Source organism: Phacochoerus africanus, chromosome 9, assembly GCF_016906955.1.
Source record: "Phacochoerus africanus isolate WHEZ1 chromosome 9, ROS_Pafr_v1, whole genome shotgun sequence".
NCBI classification, from domain to species: domain Eukaryota; kingdom Metazoa; phylum Chordata; class Mammalia; order Artiodactyla; family Suidae; genus Phacochoerus; species Phacochoerus africanus.
This window is the reverse complement of record NC_062552.1, coordinates 127997270-128018633: the sequence shown is the minus strand read 5'-3', so window position 1 is coordinate 128018633 and position 21364 is coordinate 127997270. Positions and strand designations below refer to the sequence as shown.

Here is a 21364-nt window from a genome sequence, read left to right as displayed (position 1 = left end):
GAAATAGCAAAAAAAGACAAAAAAAAAAAAAGGTGGGGTCTCCTAACCCCGGCGGCGGCCGCAGCAACATGGATGAGCCTCCAGGACTTTATGCAGCCACAGAAGGACAAATCCTGTCCGATCCCCCCCCACCCCAAGGCCCCTGGAGGCCCCAGACATGTCGTAGCGACCGACCGACCGAAAGTAGGGTGGGAGGGGCTGGGAGCTGGGGAGGGGATGACCGCTGTTTCACGGGGACAGAGCTTCTCTGCTGCAACACGTGAGAAGTTCTGGTGGGTCCGCAGCACAACAGCGTGAATGTACCTGACACCGCTGTGCAATAAAAATCAAGGTTAAGATGAGGAGCTCCGCTGCAGCACAGCGGGACCGGCGGCATCTCCCTCGCACCAGGAGGCGGGTTCAATCCCCAGCCCAGCTCGGTGGGCTAAGGGCCCAGGGTGGCCACGGCTGTGTCAGGAATTCCACATGCGGCGGGGTGGCCGAAAAAGGAAAAACACAGAAATGGCTAAGGGGGCAGTGGAGCCCTCGCTGGCCTAGGGAGTAAGGATCCAGCATTGTCGCTGCAGCGGCTCAAGTTCAGTCTTGGCCCAGGAACCTCCAGATGCTGCGGATGCAGCCAAAAAAAAAAAAAAAAACGGTTAGGATGGCAAATTTAACATTATGTGTTTTTTACAACTTTTAAAAAAAGTGTCCCTAAAAGGGAAATGACAAAGCTGTGGGAACTGTCTGTAAATAAAGACTATAAACAAACCAGAAGGAAGCGCCTAAAAGAGGGGCTGCCAGCTCACAAGCCCTCAGCAAGAGCAGCAGACGCCAGGCCCCGTCAGCAGAGCCCACCAGGCCCCGCACACGCCCTCCACCCAAACCCCAGGAGCCCCCTGCCCGCCCCACTCTGGGGGCAGAGGGGCTTTCCCAAATGGAGACTGTGCCCCCACCCCACCCGGAAGCTCCGAAATCCTGGTGGGGAGGGGGGCCGGAGAGCCTGCAGCCCCTTCCCCCTCCCAGACCCACAACCCCATGCGGCCCCCTCCGCCTGGACCTTCCTCTCCTCCCGCTCCAGGCCTGCCCCCAGCTTCCCCTCCCTCCTCCAGCCAGGCCTCCTCTGACCAACCCCCGGGCCGCCACGGCCACCTGCCCTTGCGTGCCTTTGGCTTATGGCGTTTGCTTGCCCCAGACACCCTCCCGAAGCCCTGCGGCTGGCACACATCAGACACCTTGTGAGTCCCCACTGGTGGACGAGTGACGGCTCAGACCAGCGTGGTCAGGGAGAGAGGAGACTGCGGCCGGGCGCCCTCAGCACCCGAGACTGCCAGGCCGCCAGCCGCGCCCACCAGCGGGGACATGGGTGGAGGGGGCTGCGGACGAAGGTCACCACCGTACCCCACCAACAGGACCCGCTCCTACATGCCGCTGAGAAATGACCCTCTCTCTCACCCAAAGCTGGACTTGAGCAAGACACTGGCGACACCCCTCAGGTGTCCATTCAGAGGTGCAGGCTGGGGGGCCACACCCCCCCCAAAGCCAAGGCCAAGCCAAAGTCACCCAGCGCAAACAAGGACAAGGGAGAGGGAGGCTGGCCAGTGGGCAGGGAGGTCAGGCACCCAAAGGAGCCGAAGTGGGAGGAGGGGCACAGGAGGCAGCAGAGCGGGCAGGCGCGGGAGGGCGCACGGACCCGGCCTCTGTTCCCGACTCTCGTTCACACGCTCACAGAACAGGTGGAGCGTGAACCACAGCAGACCCAGGCTGCCAGGCCCCGCAGCGCATCCTCCCTGTCCTGAGGGCACGGCCCCGTCCTGCCCGCCGGGGCTGTGTGCCATCTTCTGACACACATGTGTGTCCAGAGACTAAATGTGTAACTCCGGACCCCAGGGGCGAGCCCGCGTCCCTTTCACAGGGTCCCTCACCCACTCTTTAGCCACAGCAGGGCCTCCCGCCGGCCACACCCAGGGGCTCCGCAGAGGCTAGAATCCACCCTCGCCCCTGCCAGCCTCGGGTTCTGGTGCGCCCGCTGCTGCTCGGCCCCTGACAGAGAAGGCGGGAACTGACTTCCCTGATGGGTCCCCCTCCTTGCACCTGCCGCGGGGATCTGCTCGCTTGTCCCCGCTTTTCCTGACACCCCGCAGGTCTCAATGTAGCAAATGAACCCCTCCTACCCTGGCTGGTCCTCTCGTCTCTACCATTTGTTGGCAGATCCGACTTGGGGAGCTCTTAGGAAGCGAGTGGAGTGGGACACCCCACCTTCTGCAGGCCCGCATCTCTGCGTCCCAGAGGGGAGCCCAAGGTCCCAAGGTGCTGTCCCCAAGCAGACAGGTGCTCGGGCCAAGCAGCCTCGCTGCCCCTGCTGCCCCGGTCAGGCTGCAGCATGCACGTGGGCCTGCCCTGTCCTGCACCCTGGGTCTCCCTGGGTCTGGAGGTGGTGGGCAGGGTCTCCGCCCGTGTCAGGAGGGTGAACCTGTGTGTCACATGCAAAAGGGGACTGAGGTGGCTAAGCGGGGGTGGGGCAGGGCGTAGAGAGGTGGAGGCAGGGAGACAGCAGCCTGTGAAGCCCAAGGTCCAGAAGGGCCCTCCCTGGGCCCCCTGCCTGCCCTCCCCCAACCACAGCCTGGTCAGGCTGTCAGACCTCAGATCACAGGACGGCGCCACCGTGAGCCAGCGTGCAAGTGCTGGCCTATCACGGCAACAGTAGGCGCCAAACTCAGGGCCCCACCTGCTCCTGCCCTGCTGGCCTGGCCACCATGGGCAGCTCTGCTCCCCACGGGCTTGGCCTCTCAGGCTGGCGCACCTCGCATGCCCCAATCACCGCCCGAGGCCCACAGACGAATGCGCTTGGGGCTTTGACTGCAACTGTGTATTGAATCTACAGGCCAGTCTGAGAAGCGGCAGGCCCTCGACACGGAGCTCCGGGAGCACAAGTCCCCAGAGCCACCCCAGGCGTACGGAGCCCGCAGAAGGCAGGCAGGGCCTGTTTCCAGACAAGAAGGGTCCCGGCCGGCAGGAGTCAGGCAGGTGGAGGGCCCGGTCCAGCGTGCCCCGGCCCCCACCTGGGGCCAGCAGGGTCCCTCTGGGCAACGGAGTCAGGGAAGCACTCCTCAAAGGGAGCACTCCGGAGGCCAGCAGCTCAGAGGGGCCACAGCTGTGCCCTGGGACAAAGGAGGCCCAGAGGAGCTGGTGCCAGGGCGGGGAGCTGCGCACCCCTCAGGAGGATGGGAAAAGCCAAGGAGAGAGGGTCCTGGGGGCCCCGGGGCTGGACCTCGGGCCTGAGCCGGCCGTGGGGGGCTCTGGGGGCTCCGCAGCCGCAGGGTGGGCCCTGTGAAGAGCGCCTGGCAGGAGGCAGAGCTGAGCCCTGTGCCTGCTGTGCGGGGACTCCTGGGGGGACGGAGCCTGTTCCGGGCACACACACACACACACACACACACACACACAGACACAGTCCACTCTTTGTCAACGCAGATCGCAACTCCCTGAGCCGAAGGAACAAAGCCTCTCTGTCCCTGGGGGCCGCCCCTCCCCCACCAGAAGCAGCATCCCCTCCCCCTCCCCCAGACTCCCATCTAGCATCCCTGCCCCCCACCACACACCATACGCACACCGCAGACCACACACACACACACAAACACACACACTGCAGGCACAGGGCTGGCCCAGGGTGAGTTCAAGGTCACAGCCAAGCCATCTCCTGCCCCAGGGCCCTGATGCCCTCCCTGCGCTGCCGGCCCTGCCAGGCCCTCCAGCCGTGGGCAGCCCCCACCTGGCCCAGTGAGCCTGCGCTGCCCCGGGGCCCCTCCCCTGGGCCTGAGGGGAGCGGCCCCTCCCAGAGCAGAGAGCTGGCAGGGTGGCAGAGGGACATCTACTTGTGGGGCCTCTCTGGATCCTGAACGCCCACGGCCGCCGCAGTGAGCCTGCCAAGAGCTCCTCGGCGGCACAGCCCGTGCTGCCTCCGCCCAAAGTGGGGGAAGCCCGAGGGCTCAGAGTGAGGGCACCTCGGGCTGTGTGTCCGTGTAGGCCGAGGCCACGCAGCCTGCAGTCGGCCGCCCTCAGCGTCCAGGTGGCGGGATCCAGATGAGGCCGGGCAGGGCTCTCGCCAGCCTGGCCAGCTCCTGCCGACAGTGGCCCTGCAGCTGGCGCAGCACCACCTCCAAGTGGGCCTCCTGGGTCCTTAGTGCCTCGATCACCTCAGAGGCCCGCAGGCCCGGGCCCCCAGGCGCCCTGGCCTCCGTCCTCACCAACCGGCGGGGCCCATGGGGCTGGGTCAGGCCCCCGCCTGGCTCCCAAGCCCGCTGTAGAGCAGCCAGGTCCCGTCCTACCACCTCGTCCAGGGCCCGCCTCGCGGCACTCCACGCTGGCCCACGGTCTCCAACCTGCGGAAGACGACGGCGGGTAAGCCAAGGGGACCGGTCCCAGCGGACACTGGGCTCTCGCTACACCCTGTAGCCCTTTCTAGCGCCCCAAGAAGGGGTGGGGCCCGGGTCCCACCACCCCAGCTCCAGCTCACAGACCCACCCCAGGCTCTGTATCGGCCTCACCAAGCCTCTGAGCCCGAGGCCAGAAGCTGTGGGGCTGGGGACAAGGCCCGACTGTACCGCACAGCCCGCTCACCGGGTCCTGCGGGGGCAGTGGACCAAGTCCCGCAGGGCGGCTTAGAGCCCAGAGTGCAGACCCACAGGGCACCCAACCCCACCCACCGCTCCAGGCGGGGTCAGGGCCAGCCTCCCACCTTCCCACTGCCTGGGGAGGGCCTGACCCAGGGGATGCCAGGCCGAGGGGGCGCTGGGCCAAGGGCACCGCCTGGCGAGGACACCTCTGGCCCTCACGGCAGGCCCCATGCTAGAGCCTGCAGGCAGCTGGAAGTGAGGAGAGGCTGTGCCCTCAGTGTCCCCAGGAAATGGCCTTGACCCTGATCCCGACCCCGCAGCAGGCGCCGCCACAAAGGACCCCGGCAAGGACGTGCCAAGAGCACTGAGCCCCGACAAGCAGCAGCCTCACTTCGCGTGAGACACAGCCTGCAAGTGCCAGCGGAGTTCCAGCTCCCTGCCCTGACAGGAGGGGCTCCGCTCAGCCCGGCCAGAGGGGACACAGCCACCACAGCCGGAACGAGTCTCAGCTACAGGCCCCCGGGAAACATCCCCGCTCTCTAGGGGCGCACAAGGCCGTGAAGGGGAAACCTCACCTGCAATTGAGGATGCTTCAGAAAAAGGACACAGAGCAGCGCTGATCAGAGCCACAAAGCCAGGTGCTCACCCGGCCCTGCTGGTGGGGAGGTGGGGGGGGGGGTGCCTGGGCGGGGCTGGGGGGCCCACAAGGCCACCAGCAGGTTAAATAGATCACAGGGCATGGGCAGAAGCGGGGGGGACAACAGCAAAACTGCCCTCGGAGAAGGCTCGGACCTCCGACAGGGTGGCTGGGGTGGGGCAGTGGGGGCGCCTCACCCCGCACCCTTTGGCTTCCAGATTAAACAGTGCAAATTCCATGGTGGAATTTCAAGTCCAAAGCACCCCGGGCCAGCACCCCAAGGCCTCACCCTGGCCTCCCAGGCCGCCCGCCGGGCCTCCACGGCTTCCTGCAGCTGCTCCCACAGAGCCTGCAGCTCCCGTGCCACCGGCTCCAACTCTCGAGCCCCTGGCTCGGGGCTCCTGGGCAGAAACGTGGGCTGTGAGGCACCCAGGACCGTGTCCTGCAGAGAGAGACTCACGTGAGAGGGCGGGTGGCAGGCACAGGCCTCACCACAGGCCCGGCTCCCCGGGGGCAGGGACAGAGGCCTAGGGGTCAGTTCCCACCCAGGGGCACAGAGGGAGATGGACAGCCAGCGGCACCCAGCAGGCCCGGCCAGAGAGGCACAGCGGCCAGACTGGCAGCAGGCTGAGGCCCCTGGGAAGTCTGAGACCCCCCCCCACCCCCAGGGGCTGGGAAGGGTGGCGAGTGGACAGACAGACGTCTGGAAAGAGCCCCGTGCTCAAAAGCGGCAGGTCTGGGTGCAAACCAACATCAGGGGCTTTCCCCCTGTCTGGCAAACGGAAAGACCCCCCCCCCCCCACCAGCCCAGGGCCACCGTGGTCAGGCGGGTGGCACGGCTTCCTGACCATCCACTGCCAGAAGACCTGCTCCCGGCGCCGCCACTCCAGGGCGGCCTCCAGACGCGCGTTCTCGCTCTCCAGCCTCCGCAGCAACTGCAACACAAACCATCAACCAGGGAGTTCCTGACGTGGCTCAGCGGTTAACGAAGCATCCATGAGGACACAGGTTCAATCCCTGGCCTCGCTCAGTGGGTTAAGGATCTGACACTGCCGGGAGCTATGGTGTAGGCCACAGACTCGGCTTGGATCCGGCGTGGCCGTGGCTGTGGTGTCGGCTGGCAGCTGCAGCTCCGATTCCATCCCTAGCCTAGGAAGCTCCATGTGCCACAGGTGCAGCCCTAAAAAGACAAAGAAACAAAACCAAAAAAACCCATCCAGCACCCCACAGGGCTAGGCGCTCCCGCACCGAGATCCAGCCCACCACGTCCACCACTCTCTGGCCTCAGGCCCCAGTAGCTCAGTCCCCTCAGCCCACTCGGCCCAACCGCTGGCCAAGCCATCTCCCCGCAGGGCAGGGCAGCCTCCCCTCCCAGTACAGCCAGGCCAGGCCAGGCCTCTGAGCACACCCGTGACCCCCACATCCACCCCAACCATGAGCCCCCAGGGTCAGGGGCCGAGTCCAGGTGCCCCCTCACACGGGCCCTCCAGCCCACGTCCTGCCCTGACGGAGGGCTGTTCCCAGGATGTTAGGGCGCGTGGGGAGGCCTCCGACGGGGGACGCTTCCTGGGCTCTGGGGACCGTCCCAGTAACCCTGTAACCGCAGGCGCCCAGCTCGGAGGTGATGGGAGACAGGCCAGGGCACAGAGGGAGGAGAGAGCCCGGCTGCCCTCTCGCGGGCAGGAAGCGCCACACAGCCCCCGGCCCCAGCTCGGACCCTTCCCCCATGCGCAGACACACAGACACACGCAGACACACACACAGAGACACACAGACATGCGCACACACACAGGAGCACACAGACACGTGCGCACACACAGACATGTCCAGACACACTCACACACACACAGACGTGCGCACACACACACACACACACGTACACACACGCACACACACTCATACACTGGCCAGGGAGAAGAGCAGCTTACTGGGTTCCTAAGAACTGTCCCAGGAGTTCCCGTCATGGCGCAACGCTTAACGAATCTGACTAGGAACAATGAGGTTGTGGGTTCGATCCCTGGCCTCGCTCAGCGGGTTAAGGATCGGGCGTTGCCGTGAGCTGGGGTGCAGGTCGCAGACGAGGCTCGGATCCTGCGTGGCTGCGGCTGTGGTGTAGGCTGGCGGCTACAGCTCCCATTGGACCCCTAGCCTGAAACCTCCATATGCCACAGGCTCGGCCCTAAAAAGAAAAAAGGCAAAAGAAAAAAAAAAAGAAAGAACAGTCCCAGAGGGCGCCCGCCCTCCCTCCCGAGCCCCTGCACCAACCGCAGCTGTGGGCCCGGTCCTCCGTCTGGAGTCTCCCGATACAGCCCCTCCACCCCCAGCCCTCACTGCCCTGGGACGGGGCAGGGAGGAGACCCAAGAGGTAGGAAGAAGGCTGCAAGTCCAACTAGTAGCCAAGAACACTGCCCAGCCACTCCACAGCACGCCTGGCTGCTCACATGGCAACCAGAAATCATTCCAGAAGCTTCTGGGACCCTTCCCAAGAGTGCAGGCCCCTCCGGTAGGCTGGTCCAGGCTGCCACAAGCTCCCCATCCAGAACCTTGGAAGGAAGCCAACTGTGGCCCCATCCACCCGGCCACACCACGTTCAGCCCTGGGGCACCAAGGCTCACCAGCCTCTGAGAGCAGGAGAAGCAGCACCTTCCTGAGCCCAAGCCCTCACCACAGAGGCTAGGGTCCCAGGCAGCACCAGGCTGGAGCTGGCACGGCTTCTGCCCTACTCCAGCCCAGGGGGATCGGGGCAGGAAGGCTGGGCCTCGCTGAGTCACCCCTAAAAGGGGACTGAGCCAAGGGCCATCTCAGGACACCTGGATGCTGCCTCAGCACCCACACAGCCAAGTGCAGTCCTGCCCAGGCGGGACAGCCAGGCATCAGCCAGGCATCAGCCAGGAACCCAGACCCAGCAGGCCTCCTCAGGGAGCCGTCCTGACCTGGCAGTGGAGAGGCAGACCCCCTAGAAGCACGCGGCTCAACAGCCAGGATCTGCTGGGCCTGGTAGCAAGGGCCACACACCAGTCCTGAGCCGCAGCCCTCCTGCCCAGCCAAGTGCCTCTGGACAGGCCGCTGCCAGCCTGACCCTCAAGTATGGCCAGCCCTGGGCCTGTCCCAGGGTCCCCCAGCCATGCTAGCCCGAGGGAAGGGACAGGGAGGATGGAAGGCCCCCGAGAAGGTCAGCAGAGTGGAGGCAGCCCCGCCACCACCAAGTGACACTCGCACGGACTCAGGGGCCAGCACCATCAGCTCAGACCCTTGAGTGGTCTTCCTTAACCCTTCACTGGCTGCCAACCTGGCCCAGACCCCTGTGCCCCCCTCCGGCCCTGACGGTAGCCAGATACGGGCGCACGCCCAGCAGCCACCGGATGGTCCCCCACTCAGGCAAGATGGTGAGCGTGGCCAGAACCTGCAGCTCAGAGCTCGTCCACAGCCTGGAATCCCCTCGGACCCCTTCCCACCTTGGTCCCACCAGCCCTCACCTGCCGGCCACCCTCCGGGTCCCTGAGCAGCTCCGTTTCAGTGACAGACAGGTGGCCAAGACTGCGGTCGCTGTGGCAGCCACGGGTGTATAAGTGGATCTGAAACAGGTGGCACAGACCCCAGGCTGAGCAGGGGCAGGCGCCCCCAGCACTAGGCAAGAACAGTACGGAAAAGGACACGGGATCCAGAGAGGGGCGGGCTCAGGAGAGCACAGCACGTGTGGGAGGCTGGCCCAGGCCCCAGTGCCCACCAGGAGGTCCCTGCACAGGGAGGGCACCCCCACCAGCTCCTGGGGTGCGGCAGAAGTGGAGTGGGGGAGTTCCCGTTGTGGCTCAGCGGTAATGAGCCTGACTAGGATCCATGAGGATGAGGGTTCAATCCCTGGCCTCACTCAGTAGGTCAAGGATCCGGCTCGGATCTTGTGTGGCTGTGGCTGTGGCACAGGCCAGCAGCTCTGACTCAACCCCTGGCCTGGGGACTTCCATATGCTGCGGGTGCGGCTGCAGAAGAAAAGAAAGAGAAAAAAACACGAGAAAAAGAAGAAGCAGAGTGGGGCGTCCTGGCTTCCTCTGCAGCTCAGCAAGTGCCAGGCTCACGCAGTGGAACAAACAGCCCCCGGACAGGCTCCGTGGTCTGGTGAGACCAATGGCAGGGACACAGACTATCCGGGCTGGGAGGCAGGGAGGGCACCCCAGGGAGTGAGGCCTGAAGGGGCAGGGCGGCTACCTGGGAGGCAGGTCCCTCACAGGAGGAGCGGACCAGAGCCCAGGCTGGACGAGACAAAGGAAGGGACCCGGGAGAGCCGAGCTGAACGAAGGCCCTCTGCCAGGGGCAGAGTGCAGGGTGGGGGCGCCAGCACCAAAGAGCCCTGCACTGGGGGATCCCTGGGCCACGCACCCAGCCCCCTCTCAGCCCAGACCATGCATGGGGTCTGGGGGGGACACCTGTGCCCCTATAGCTGAGCCGTTGGGGCCTTGAGGAGCCCTGCAGGAGCTGCATGCCGCCCGGGAGCCTGCACAGGATGCGGCGGGAGTGGGTGCCTCCCTCCCCACCTCAGGTCCCAGCAGCAGGGCTCAGAGGGCCCAGAGCCATCTCATCTCCACGGCTCAGGAGCTGAGTAGGAGGCCTCTGGGGACTTCTGGCGACAGGAAGGTGGACCCTGCAGGCACCCTGCCCCACAGATGCCCAGCCACACCTGCTCTGGGCCCCGTCCTGGACAAACTGCAGCCCTAGGGTCAGGCTCCGGGCCACCCTAGGCCTGTGCCTAACTGGCCAGCACCCAACCTGAGCTGGGAATGCAGGACAGGCCCCTGCAGCACAAGAGGTAACTGCTCCTGGGGGGCTGATGCAGGAGGAGTCCTACCTGGCCCAGGAGGGCACACTGCTCCTGCTGACTGGCCATCAGATTTCGCCACCGGAACCGCAGCTTCCCCATCAGCCACTGCAGGTGACGGATGTCCACGTGGCCGGCTTCTCCCATCCCGGGAGCAGGCGGGCCAGGGCTGGCCAGGGCCTCACACTAGGGAGGGGGCAAGGGTCAGGCCCTGTTCCCACAACCCAGGCAGAGGCCCGGGAGGGGAAAGAGAGAGGAGGCCCCCCCTGGGAGAGAGAGCCCCAGGTCTTGGGGATGCCAGGGAGAGCTGGGGACAGACCCTGTGTCCATGCACCCCACTCTGGCCTGCTTCTGCGTGCTCACCCCAGAAGGCCACACCAACCCCGACAGGGTTCACCCCCACCGGTCCCACGCCCACACCCAGGATGCTGGCCCGGACTGGGCCCGGGTCACACTCACCCCGCACCTACCTCGCACACAGGCATCTCATCACCCAGCCGCACGCGGCTCTGGGCCAGCAGCTGCTCAAGCAGGGGCCCGCGGGCCAGGAGCCAGGCCAGGGCCAGCAGTAGCTGGCGGCTGCCCTGGGAGCCGTTGTCCGGGAGCTGTGCCAGCGCCTGGCTAGGGTAGCCCTGGGAGCGCAGCGCTGACTTCACCGAGCGGGCCTGGGCCTCTGCAGTAGGAGATGCCAGCTCAGGGAGGCCACCCACTGGAGGTGACACTGCCCAGACCCCTAAGGGATGCTGTGTGACCTCAGAGCAGAGACCACGCTTGGAAAGGACAACCGGAGCAGCTGGACTTACCCAGGAGACAGGGCAGCCGGCCGGACTACAGGGGCAGGTCTCTACCAGGCCTGTCAGGGCAGGCCTTTACCAGCGAGCCAGCTGGGTTTTTACGGGAGGGGCGGGCCTTCACCAAGGAGCCGGGTGGGCGTGGTCTTTACGGGAGGGGCGGGCCTTGCGGGCCGCGTGGTGGGCAGGGCTTTGCTGGGTGGGCGGGGCCAGAGCCCGCGCTGGGCGGGGCTTTACGGGGCTTACCCAGAGAGAGTGAGGCCGAGGCGCCGTCTGGCGGTCCCGGCGAGAGCACGCGGAAGAGCAGCCGCCAGAGCGCGGGAGCCTGCGAGGATCAAAGAGCGGCCGTCAGCGGGGTGGGCCGCCTCCCTGTGTCCTCCCGGGGCCCCACCGGCCCGGCAGCCTGCCCCGTGGGCCTCACCGCTTCCGGAGAGTCGAACTTGGCGCGGCGGAAGGTCTCGGGGCTGGGCCCAGCGGGCAGCGTCCGACTCAGCGCGGCGATGGCCTCGGGCAAGGCCCGGGTCGCGTCGTCCGGGCCCACCCGGCAGCGCCGCCGCCGACCCATGCAGCCCGCCCTTGGCCTCCCTCGGATCTCGCGCCGCCGCCGCCGCCGCCGCGTCCCCTCGCCCAATCCCTGCTCGAGCTGGGTCCCCGTGCCCAATCGCCCTGCAGGTGCCGCCTCTGCTGGGCCTGCGCCCAATCACCGCGCAGTCCGGGACACGCCTCTAGCTCTTGCCCAATGAGCGGTGCCCCCAGCGTTTGCGAACTGTCTGTTCCGTCCCTTGCGTCCGGGACCTCTACGCGTTGAGAGCTCGCGGCGACACCTGACACTCACTCTCCCCAGACCCCACCAATCAGCTTCCCACCTCCCCTTGCACGGATTGGGAGCCTAGCAACCGCCGGGGTGTAGGCGGCGGCGCTCCTCGCGCCCCCTGCTGCCGGGAAGGCCGGGCCGCTGGGCTCCACCCGCCCGCATTAGCGACCCTGGCCGTGGCCGCCGAGGAGACAGGACCCCACAGCGCGCGGGCATGTGCTCCTCCCGAAAGGCCAGCAACTCTCTCCCCCTTCAAACCTACGCCTGCAGACCCCCGCCGGATCCTCCCCCCCACCCCCATCCCCGCTCGCTCCATCCCCTGTCCCGCCAGGCCCCTTTACCCTCCACCCATCCTCCGCCTCTGGCCTCCCTCTGTCCTGCATCGCCAGCCTCTCTTTCCTGCCATGGAAGAGACAGTCTCCGACGTAACATCAGCACGGCCACTTTGGAAAGCAGTCCGGCGGTTCTTTCAGAGCTACGCGTAAGTTTACCGGACAATGCCAGTGCCAGGAACCTATGAGGACTGAGGTTCACGTGCGCGGAAGTTCACGGCCGCTCTGCTTATATCAGCCAAATGGAAACAATCCAAAAGGCCAGCGGCAGAGCAGTCAGCCTTAGAACGGAACACCCAGCGCCGCTGATGCTGTCGGAGCGCTGGGAAGCGCAGACCCGGAAGGCTGATGCGAAACGCTCTGTCCCGTGCACCTGCCGTCTGTAGGAAATTTCCAGAAAAGCAAGTGTACAGAGACAGAAAGCAGGTCAGTGCCGTCCTGGGAAGAGACTGGGACCGGGGAGTGACAGCAGTTGGGCACGAGGGAATTTTCGTGGGTGTGGATGGTCTAGAGCTGGATTGCGGTGATGGTTGCAGAACCCCATGAACTGGTTTAAAAGCTCAAATGCGACTGGTGAGTTTTATGGCATTTAATTATACCTCAATAAAGCTGTAAAAAGGACAGAGTGAGGGAAGGAGAGAAGGAAGAGAGAAGGAGGAAGAGGGAAAGCGAGAAAGTGATGAAAAGAAAGAATCCAGTCCTCCCTGGATCCCAAGTGCTCCTTAAACAACTCCCTCCAGCCTTGGCCAAGCCCACGGGAAGTGTGGTCCAGCCTGATCCCCCATCTTCCTCCCAGTCCTCACCTTCGCCCACCCCTTCTCACCCCGATAACCTCCACCCCTGGCATCCTCACCCCGGGGAGGCTGTTTCAGGTCCTGGCCCCAGCGTGGCTTACCTTCAGAGGGCCCCTCACCCATCCACCCACAGGGGCATTGCTGCGGAAAGCCTCACCCCCACCCTCCGCCTCCTCCTGCAGCTGGGGGATCCTCCCACAGGTGGGGCTGGGACCAGTACAGGCCTCCAGTCTGACCCTGCCTTCTGCCTCCACAGCTCAGAGGCCACCCTGCTGACCTTGCCCTGGCGCCCTGAAGCCCTCAGAAGCAAGACCAGTGTCCGTACCTGCCGGACGTGGTTCCTGATCCGCTGGGTCTGAAACCCAGCGGGCCCCTTCCCTCTCCAGGCTTTGCACCTGCTGGGCCTCCTGCTCCGAGCGCTCTCCTCCCCACCCCACTCTGCCTCGGCTCAGCACTCACCCCAGGGCTGCCCTCTAAGGCTTCCAGCGCTGCCTCTCCCAGCGCCTCAGGGTAGACTCCCCACGCTGCCTGTTCTGGCTACAAAGCCCTCAGTCCCCGGGCCCCCAGAAGACACCTCCACCCCAGCCCCACCCCACCCCACCACTGAAGAAAGCCAGCCTCACTTTCACCCTCTGATCCCTCCGTCTGTCCCCAGAAGCACTCCCACGCCCCCCGCCCGCAATGTTTACCACCCAGTCTTTCCCTCTCCGCGCCAATGCACACGCGTGCGCACACACAGATGGGACCTGCGCACCACCCTGGGGCCCCATGTGCCTGTCCGGCTCAGGCCGTGGGGCAGGGCCAAGGCCACATGCAAGGCTGAGATGACCCCTCTGGGCTCTTCAGATCAGCCAAGCCTGGGGTGGTGGCCCTCTGCTAGGGCCTGCGTGTGAGTGGCCAGTTGGGGGAGGGCGGAGAGGGCTCTGCGGGCGGCCCAGTCTGCAGCTGCTGCCCGAATTGACATGGGGTTTCCAGAGAGCCCCTAGCCGTCGCTGCACAGCCAGTCCTCCAAGTCCCCAGCCACTTACTAGGGCCCTGGGCACAGGGCCGGGGCAGATGAGGGGGGTGGTGTCCCGGCTGCACCAGCAGGGTGCTGTAGGGATGGGGAATGGGGGTCACGGGTAGAGCAGCAGGAAGTGGGTAGGGCAGGCCAGGCTCCCCAGCAAAGCTTCTCAAAAACGGAACCAGCTCGGCAGATTCACCCTGTGGCTTTGAGTTCCGGCTCACGCCTCCCAGCACCGCGGAGGAGGGCTGGGCATCACAGGGCTGGCCGAGGGCCTGTCCAGGATGGCAGTCCCCCCACAGAGCACCCCAGCCCCGAGCTGGGCAGGGGCAGCAAGGCTGGCTGCAGCCGGAGGAGCAAGCAAGGGCTCTGCACGGTTGCCCGGGTGACACACACACACAAGCAGGGCTTCTGAGTGTTCCGTTTATTGAGGGCACGGGGTCTACAGGTGCCTGTGGAGAAGGCCTGCCATCAGCCTAGACGGGCAGTGGCCTGGCGGGCAGCCAGGGATGAGGTCTCCAAAACCTGTGTGAGGGAAACAGACCCAGTGAGTGGTGAGACCTCGCTCGGGGTGGGGGACCCGGTCCTCAGGGCCAGCGGAGCAGGGTGGCATGGGGCAGATGGGGAGCGCACCTGGGTTTACTTGAAGGTGTGACTCTCGGCTCCACCGCGTCCAAAGCCTGCCGAGAAAGTAGTGGGCAGGTTAGAGGGGGGGGGGCCTGGGGGGGGGGGGCTGGGAGGGGCGGTGGGGAGCATACCTTTGGGTCCGAACATGGCCGCGTAGCAGGGGTGGTTGCAGTAGGGCTTGCCCTCATGCTGCAGAGAGAAGTGCCGCCGTGAATGAGGGCCTGTCCCCCCTCTGCCCTGGTGCCCCGCCCCCCCAGGCCCTACTCACCTCGGCATGGCCCCCCGAGGTCAGTGTCTTTCCACATTTCTCACACTTCAGGCAAGGCCGGTGCCAGTCCTTCCCCAGGGAGGTCACCCGCTCAGCTGCGGAGGTACAGACAAGGCCCCCGTGAAGTGGGATCCTACTTTGGGGACACATGGCACACTCACCAGCTCACACACCTCCTTCTCTGGCCACCTCTGCTCAAGGCCGCGCCCACCCAGGCCTGGCGGCCCACCCAGAGCCTCAGCCGGCACCTGTGCCCCAAGGGTGGGGGGTGACACCTCCAGTCCCTAGCCAATCCAGCCAAACAAGCTGGGTGGGCCCTGGTCCTGGGTGGGCCCCTGGGGGCTTGGGGGGGGGGGGCTGGAGGAGGTGGCTAGCGGACTTGGGGTCTGGAGCTGACCCCGGGTTAGGCCCTCCGCCTCTGCTCGGACTTCCCACTCCCTCCCGCACTCCCTCCTGCACTCCCCTGGGTGGGCCCCGGAGCCCGGGGCAGGAAGGCGGCGCCCGGGATCTGAGTGCGCCTGGGATCGCGCTCGGGGCGCCCGTTTCCGCGTCTGTTTCTACTTAGCCCGGGGAGGGGCCCGGCGTTCCTTCCCACCCGGCGGGGTCCCCGCCCAGGGCGCACCCAGAGGAGGCGGGTGAGCGAAACCCAGGGACAAGAGACCCAGAGTCGAGGAGACCCGGAAACCGGGAGACCTAGTGGGACCCGGAGAGACGGCGGGGCGCAGAGACGGAGGGCCGTCCAAAGCAGAGCTCCCGACCCGCACACCCACGCGGCCGCGTACAGCCTGAGGCGTCGCTCCGAGCCTGTGCCCAGGGTCCCCCCGCGCCCCCCGCCCACCTGAGCGGCCCCACGGGTTGGACCCTGGGCCGCGCTTCCGGGTGCGCGGCGCGGAGCATCGCGGTTGGAGCGCGGGCGGGCGGGAGTGGGGCGCACTCACCAAAGTACACCTCCTTGTTGCACTTGGGGCACTTGGGCATGGCGGCGCCGGTCCGGGACGGGTGGCGGGGCGGGAGCAGACGAGCGCGGGACTGGGTGGGTCCCGCGGGTCCGCGCCTTTCAAGGACCCCAGGACCCCGCCCCCTTGGGACCCGCCCCCAGCGCCCCGCCCCCTGAGTCTGGGACTTGGACCTGGAGGCCTTGGCCCCAAGCCAAAGGCCCGAGAAAGGTCAGCTGGTCCACCCCCGCCTTGGGGCAGCACCCAGGCCTGTCCGACGACAGCGTGCGGTACGGCAGGGAGTAGCTCAGGGGATCCTCGGGAACTCACTGAAGGGGCGGGACTGGAGCGCCCGGAGGCACCCTGCACTTTGCCCCGGACTCTGGAGCCTTGGGGTTCAGGATCTGGAGCAGGGGGCTCCCCAGGAACAGAAGGGAGCACCCCACTCCCATCCCCAGATACATCGGAGCCGAGGAGGAGGAGACCGGCCAGCTCCACAATGCAGATAGATGCAAAGTAGCACGCAGACCCCTTCCCGGCCAGGCCCTTCCCCAGATAGAGGGTCGGGGACACGGGCCAAGGGAGTGTCAGCCGGTAGCCCTCCCCCCAAAACTCCCCTTGGCCTTCATCACAAGCGGGGCCAGGAGGGTGTCGCCCCAGGCCCCCACCCCGAGGGCTGTCCGGGTCTCCTCGGGCCGCACCCCAGCCTGCCCCAGGCGGCCCCGCGAGGTCCCTCCGACCGGCCCGGGGAATTCGCAAGATGCCCACCGCCTCTGAAGCTGCGGAGGCTGAGGGCGCTGCAGGTGGAGCCGGGTGCGGCCAGGCCCAGGTCCTCTCGGAGGGGCGGGGGCGGCGAGGGGAGGGGTCCTTATCTCTGCGGGAAGCGCGCGAGTGCAGAGCGCGTCGAGTTCGCTTTCCAAGGAACGCGGGGCGGCGCGCCTCCCTGGTGCCGGGCAGAGACCGCGGACCACACCCGCCCTGGGACAGGGGAAGGCCTGGGGGCCTCGGCGTCCTGGGCCAGCCTGCGCCCACCAGCAGAGGGAGTGGAGGCCTCGGCATCTGCCCCTTAGCCCAGGCGGTGGTGGTGGCCTGGGTGGGCTCCGGTCTCCTGGCCCCCTGGGACCTCCCTGCCAGCTCCCGCACTGCGTGGCCCAACCCTCCTGGTCACAGGCACCCAGGCCACCTCCCTCTCTCGGACTCTTTACCTCCCTGCTCCGCTGTGCCCCCCACACCGCACTGTTTCTTGGCTTTACCAGAGCCCAGTTCCCAGCGCTCTGCACCCCGCCCCCCACCTTCGCTAGAGTCCTCCCCGCCCCTCTGCACACTCCTCTTGAAAAACAAAACGTCCAGGCTGGGCCTGTCCAGGCCCGGTCCCCACGGAGGATGCTGGAGACCATGTTCTGACAGGGCCCGGGAGCTCCTGGTCGCCCCCCCCCCAAAGGCTTTCAGTCCTGACTGCACAGCAACCCCCACCTCTCCCTTCCTGAAGCCCACCCACCCAGCGTCAGGGCCCCTCTTGGGCCCTGCTGCCTCCAGCTCAGCACCCCTGGGCCTGGGCTGGGCTGGGGTGAGAGGTGCCAGGGTTCAGGAGTGAGGGGGCCACACCCAGTCCCCTCACACCCATGTCCTTCCCCCCCCAGGCCTCCTCCAGGGTTGTCCCCACCTCCCTGGGACCTCCTCCACTGGGGCTTGGCAAGCCTGTTCTGCTCGAACCCTTCTCTGGGACCCCTCAGGGCCTGGCTGCCCCCTCACTGCCCTTTGGCGGGGTTCGTGCCCTGCACTGGTGGGACTCCCAGTCTCCTCACATCCATGCCAGCCTACTCTGGCCCTGAAGCCTCAGCTGCCGCACGGAAGCACTGCAGCGTGATTTCTAAAACTGAGGCCACCAGCACATCCTCCCCCACCCGGCCTGGCCCATGGTGTCTCCTTGGCCTGTGCCTGATGCGGCCAGACCAGGCCAGGAATAGAGGGTGGTACTGGTGCATGATTCAGAGAGAGGCAGGAGGACGGAAAGCTGGGGGGGTGGGGGGGGGCGGGGACAGGGCGCGCGAAGACGCAGGCACAGCCAAGGACAGATACGCAGACAGACAGAAGCAGCCAGAGGGGATGAAGGGCCAAGACCCCTGGGGGTACAGGGGGGCTGGGGCAGGGCAGGTGGGGATCTGTCACAGTGGATCCCGGGGCTCAGGCCACACACCTTTGCACACACCGCCTTGCAACTCACTGAGAAGGCTGCCCCGAGGGGGTGTGCTGGGCAGAGGTCAACTCCACCAGGACAACATGCCCGAGAGGTGCAGTGACCGGCAGGTTGCAGGATGCGCACGGGTGTGTCCCAGCGCCTGAGGGTGTGGCTGTGCTGGTGTGCCTGCGGGCATGCCTGTGCCCGGGCAGGTCCATCTGGGTATCTTGGGGGTGCATGAGGCCTTTCTCAAAGCAGCTGCCTTCCAGGCTTCAGTCCGGCCCGCCCCGGGCTCCGGGCAGGTGGGGCAGTGAGCCAGGTTGTCCTCCTCTCCACTCACCTGGCCCCGGGGATGGCCCTGCCTGCCACATGGGGACTCCAAACCTGTTGGAGGGACACCCCCTCCAAACCCAGCGGGTGAGGGGGCCGAGACCCCCCCTTGAAAAGCAGGGTGATGAGTCTCTTCCTGGCCTTCTCTGCTGTTATTGCCGTTGCCATGGCCACAGTGCTGGCGGGGAGGATGCCAAGGGGGCCAAGAGCCATGGGTGTTGCCCTCTGGTTGGTACATAGCACAGTTTTTCCAGACACTCAACACACACACACACACACACACACACACACACACACACACTCCCTCTTCCTCTCTCTCTCTCTCTCTCTCTCCCCCTGGAACCTTGCTAAAGCCTCAGCCACAGACTGGCCTGTCCCTCTAACCCCCCAGCTCCCTACCTGTCCTGTCTGCCCATGCTGCCCATGGTCGTGGGGACCCCTCAAGCTGTGCCCCTCCCTCGGTCAGGGGGCTGTGCCGGGAGGGCATCTTCTTCCTTCCTGCGGCCAGGCTCGCTGCCCTCTGAGGCCTGGCTGGGTGCAGGATTCTGGCTTCCGTCAGCTTACCTGCCCGGATGCACTTGTTGGGGAGGGGCCCTGACCTGCCCCAAGGTCAACCCGACAGAGACCACGGCCCCGCCCTGCCTGGCCCTCCACCCTTGCCTTACTCTTTTGGGGCGCTGGTGGCATTTGTTGCAGGAACACATGGAAGATAGAGCGATACGCCTTCCTCCACACGGTGCAGCCCCCGGTGCTGTCAGCACCTCCGCCCACAGCTCTTCCTCCCAGCAAAGGCCGGAGGCACCAGGGCTGCGTCTGGGGTGTCAGGGACAGAGTGGCCAGGACAGCTCCTGGCCCCAGGCTGCCTCTGGGCCCAGAATATCCACTCAGCATCAAGGAAGTGTGAGGGCACCCAGGCCCGGCCCTGGGGGAGGCCACCATGGGGTTCCGGCTGTCTGGCCAAGGTCACCCCCGCCCTGCACCCTCCCGCACCCTCTTCGTGGCCTGCTCAAGCCCTGCCCAGGCTCAGCTGGAGACCCAGGCAGGAACCGGGCAGGTCCCCGCCCTGCCGCAGAACTCTGGATGGGGCCTCAGGACAGGGCTTGCTTAGGCCCCTGGCACCGGCAGAACCCGTGAAGGCAGGACTGGGCCCCATTGACCACTGAGGAATCCAGTGCCAGCAGCGGGGCAAGTTCGGCCCCGCCCCGCCCCCCACCCCTCCACAGGCGGGCACTTGCCTCAGACCTTTCCCTATCGTCCTGGGACTAGCCCCCACCCAGTGCCCCCATCCCCAGGCCCCCTCCTCATTGTGGACAGGTGGAAGGCTGTCCCTTGCCAGGAGGCAGGCCTGTCCAGTGTTCCCGCACCTAAAGGCCCTGAGGGGCCCACGCATGCTCCGGGACAAGTGCGGAGCCGGCCAGCGGGAGGACACCCCTCCCTGCCCTTCCCCCAGGACCCGCTGAGTCACAAGCATGCAGACATTCCCATGGCCTATTTTTAGCAGCTTGTCTCTCAGGACCCCTGTCTGTCCCAAGGTCCTGCCCCCAGGTCCTGCCCCCGCCCCCGGGGAGGGGTGGCGAGGCAGGGGAAGGGGCTGGACTGCTTTACCCGGATGGGCTTTGATCTGCCCGCCAGTCCTCAGCTGGCTTCGGTGGAGGCTCCTCTCCTCTGAGGTGCTGGGGGGTGGGGGTGGGGCGTGGATGACCTTGAACTCCTTCGGCCAGGTGGGCTGCTCCTGCCCTCCCCCTACCAGCCCCAGGCCGAGCCTGCGTCCCAAGAATCCAGGAACCGCCTCAAATTCCAGCCTCACCAGTCCAGCCGCAGGGCCCCAAACCCACCCCTGCAGCCAGCGGGCCAGCGGGCGAGAGAAAATGCACAGTCCACCCCTGGCCGCCCTGGTCTCCTGCCATCCTTGCCTAGCCCAACCCCCGGTGGCCCAGAGCCACTGTCACAGGCACTAGGTGATTTCTTGACCCTCAGCGCCCCCCCCCCCCGGGGGGGGGGTCACATCCAGTGGCCAGTGCGCTGGTGCGTGGACCTGGGACAGGAGAAAAGCCATGTTCCTTCAGCCCTGAAGAAGTTCGGGAAGGGCAGCCTGAGCTGGGCGGGGTCCTCAGAGCCTCCAGCAGTGGCGGGGGGGAGGGGGGGGGCTGCCCAGGGCCGACACTGGGGAGGGAGAGGGGGTGTCCCTGGCCCAGGGGAAGCCAGGCAGGGCTGGGAGGGAGCAGGGCTGAGGGGCCAGGGCCAGGGCCAGGGCCAGGGTCAGAGGATCCTGGACCTCAGGAAGTGGAAGCAGAGGGAGCTGCAGCCAGAGCCGATGCCTCAGAGATGCCTGCAGGGGGCAGGGTAGCGGCCAGGGCCCAGGTCAGAGGTGGGGTGCAAGGTGGGGCTTGGAGGGTCCTGGCCAGGAAGTGGGGTGCGGCCAGGGCGCAAGATGGCGGAGGAGGCCGGGCGCTGCTATGCCCAGCCCTGGGGTTCTGGAGGGTGGAGGGATGGTTAGATGGCATTTCGGGGCCGCCTCACTGGCTGGGAAAGGGGTGGCGGGTGGGTGGTGGAGGCCAGGCAGGGGAGGTGGGGAAGACCGCACACCCGGACCCAGGCGCCCATTCCCGCCTCCCTTGAGTCTCGCGGGGGCGCCCGAGGAAACACCTGGCTTGTGGGGAGGCCTCCTGGAGCTGGTGTCACCGAGGAAACCCCGGCAGCGCGCGGCCCCCACCGGCGACACCCAGCGAGCGACCGCGCAGAGACCGCCGGTAGCTGCCCCGCCCCGGTTTCCACGACAACCCCCTCGACACAAACACCGAGGCGCGGCACCCTCCTCACGCAGGAAATGGAACGCGCCTCCCCGGGCCAGACCGGAGGGCGGGAGGGCACTGCGTCCCAGGCGGGGACGGGGCGATCCTCCCCCAGGAGACCCCGCCCCCCCTCCCCCAGGCGCCGCCCCCCCCCCCCAGGATTAGGCCCCGGCCCTGGCCGGGTGTGGGGGTAGGGAGCTCCGCACGCCACATCGACCCCCACGTAGTTCCCACCCTAGCCTCCCGAGGGAGGCGCCGGGCTGCGCTCGGGGCAGCCTCCGGGCAGCCCCTCACCGGCCACAGGGCAGGAATTTCCCATCCGACACTGGGAGCCCTCAGCAAAGGCGGGCCTGGGGATGCTCAGGGAAGTCTGCGTTCTCCCCCAGACGACCCCCCAACCTAGGAGCCTCGGCCTGGCGGGAGGGAGGGGGAGCGGGGAGGGGAATCGCCCAGGCCCTCC

The 21364-nt window shown here is 66.6% G+C and overlaps 2 protein-coding genes across 5 annotated transcripts; both read right to left on the bottom strand.

Annotated features, from left to right (window-relative positions):
* Positions 1–3577: 3577 nt before the first annotated feature.
* Positions 3578–12170, bottom strand: TEDC1 (tubulin epsilon and delta complex 1). Of its 4 annotated transcripts, none has more exons than XM_047795155.1 (9): positions 11986–12170; positions 11077–11155; positions 10510–10712; positions 10070–10225; positions 8706–8804; positions 6078–6164; positions 5519–5671; positions 5168–5182; positions 3578–4358 (listed from the first exon to the last, which is right to left on the bottom strand). In XM_047795155.1, the coding sequence occupies exons 1-9, from the start codon at positions 12025–12027 to the stop codon at positions 4035–4037; spliced, it is 1158 nt and encodes a 385-aa protein (XP_047651111.1). In that variant the 5' UTR covers positions 12028–12170; the 3' UTR covers positions 3578–4034. The 4 variants fall into 4 exon arrangements, with proteins under 4 accessions (XP_047651111.1, XP_047651110.1, XP_047651107.1 ...); XM_047795154.1 differs by lacking the exon at positions 11986–12170 and adding an exon at positions 11252–11672 and having other exon boundaries at positions 6096–6164; XM_047795151.1 differs by lacking the exon at positions 11986–12170 and adding an exon at positions 11252–11666.
* Positions 12171–14182: 2012 nt separating this feature from the next.
* Positions 14183–15836, bottom strand: CRIP1 (cysteine rich protein 1). Its single transcript, XM_047795157.1, has 5 exons — positions 15607–15836; positions 14669–14763; positions 14532–14589; positions 14407–14453; positions 14183–14298 (listed from the first exon to the last, which is right to left on the bottom strand). The coding sequence occupies exons 1-4, from the start codon at positions 15644–15646 to the stop codon at positions 14413–14415; spliced, it is 234 nt and encodes a 77-aa protein (XP_047651113.1). The 5' UTR covers positions 15647–15836; the 3' UTR covers positions 14183–14298; positions 14407–14412.
* Between the last annotated feature and the right edge of the window lie 5528 nt (positions 15837–21364).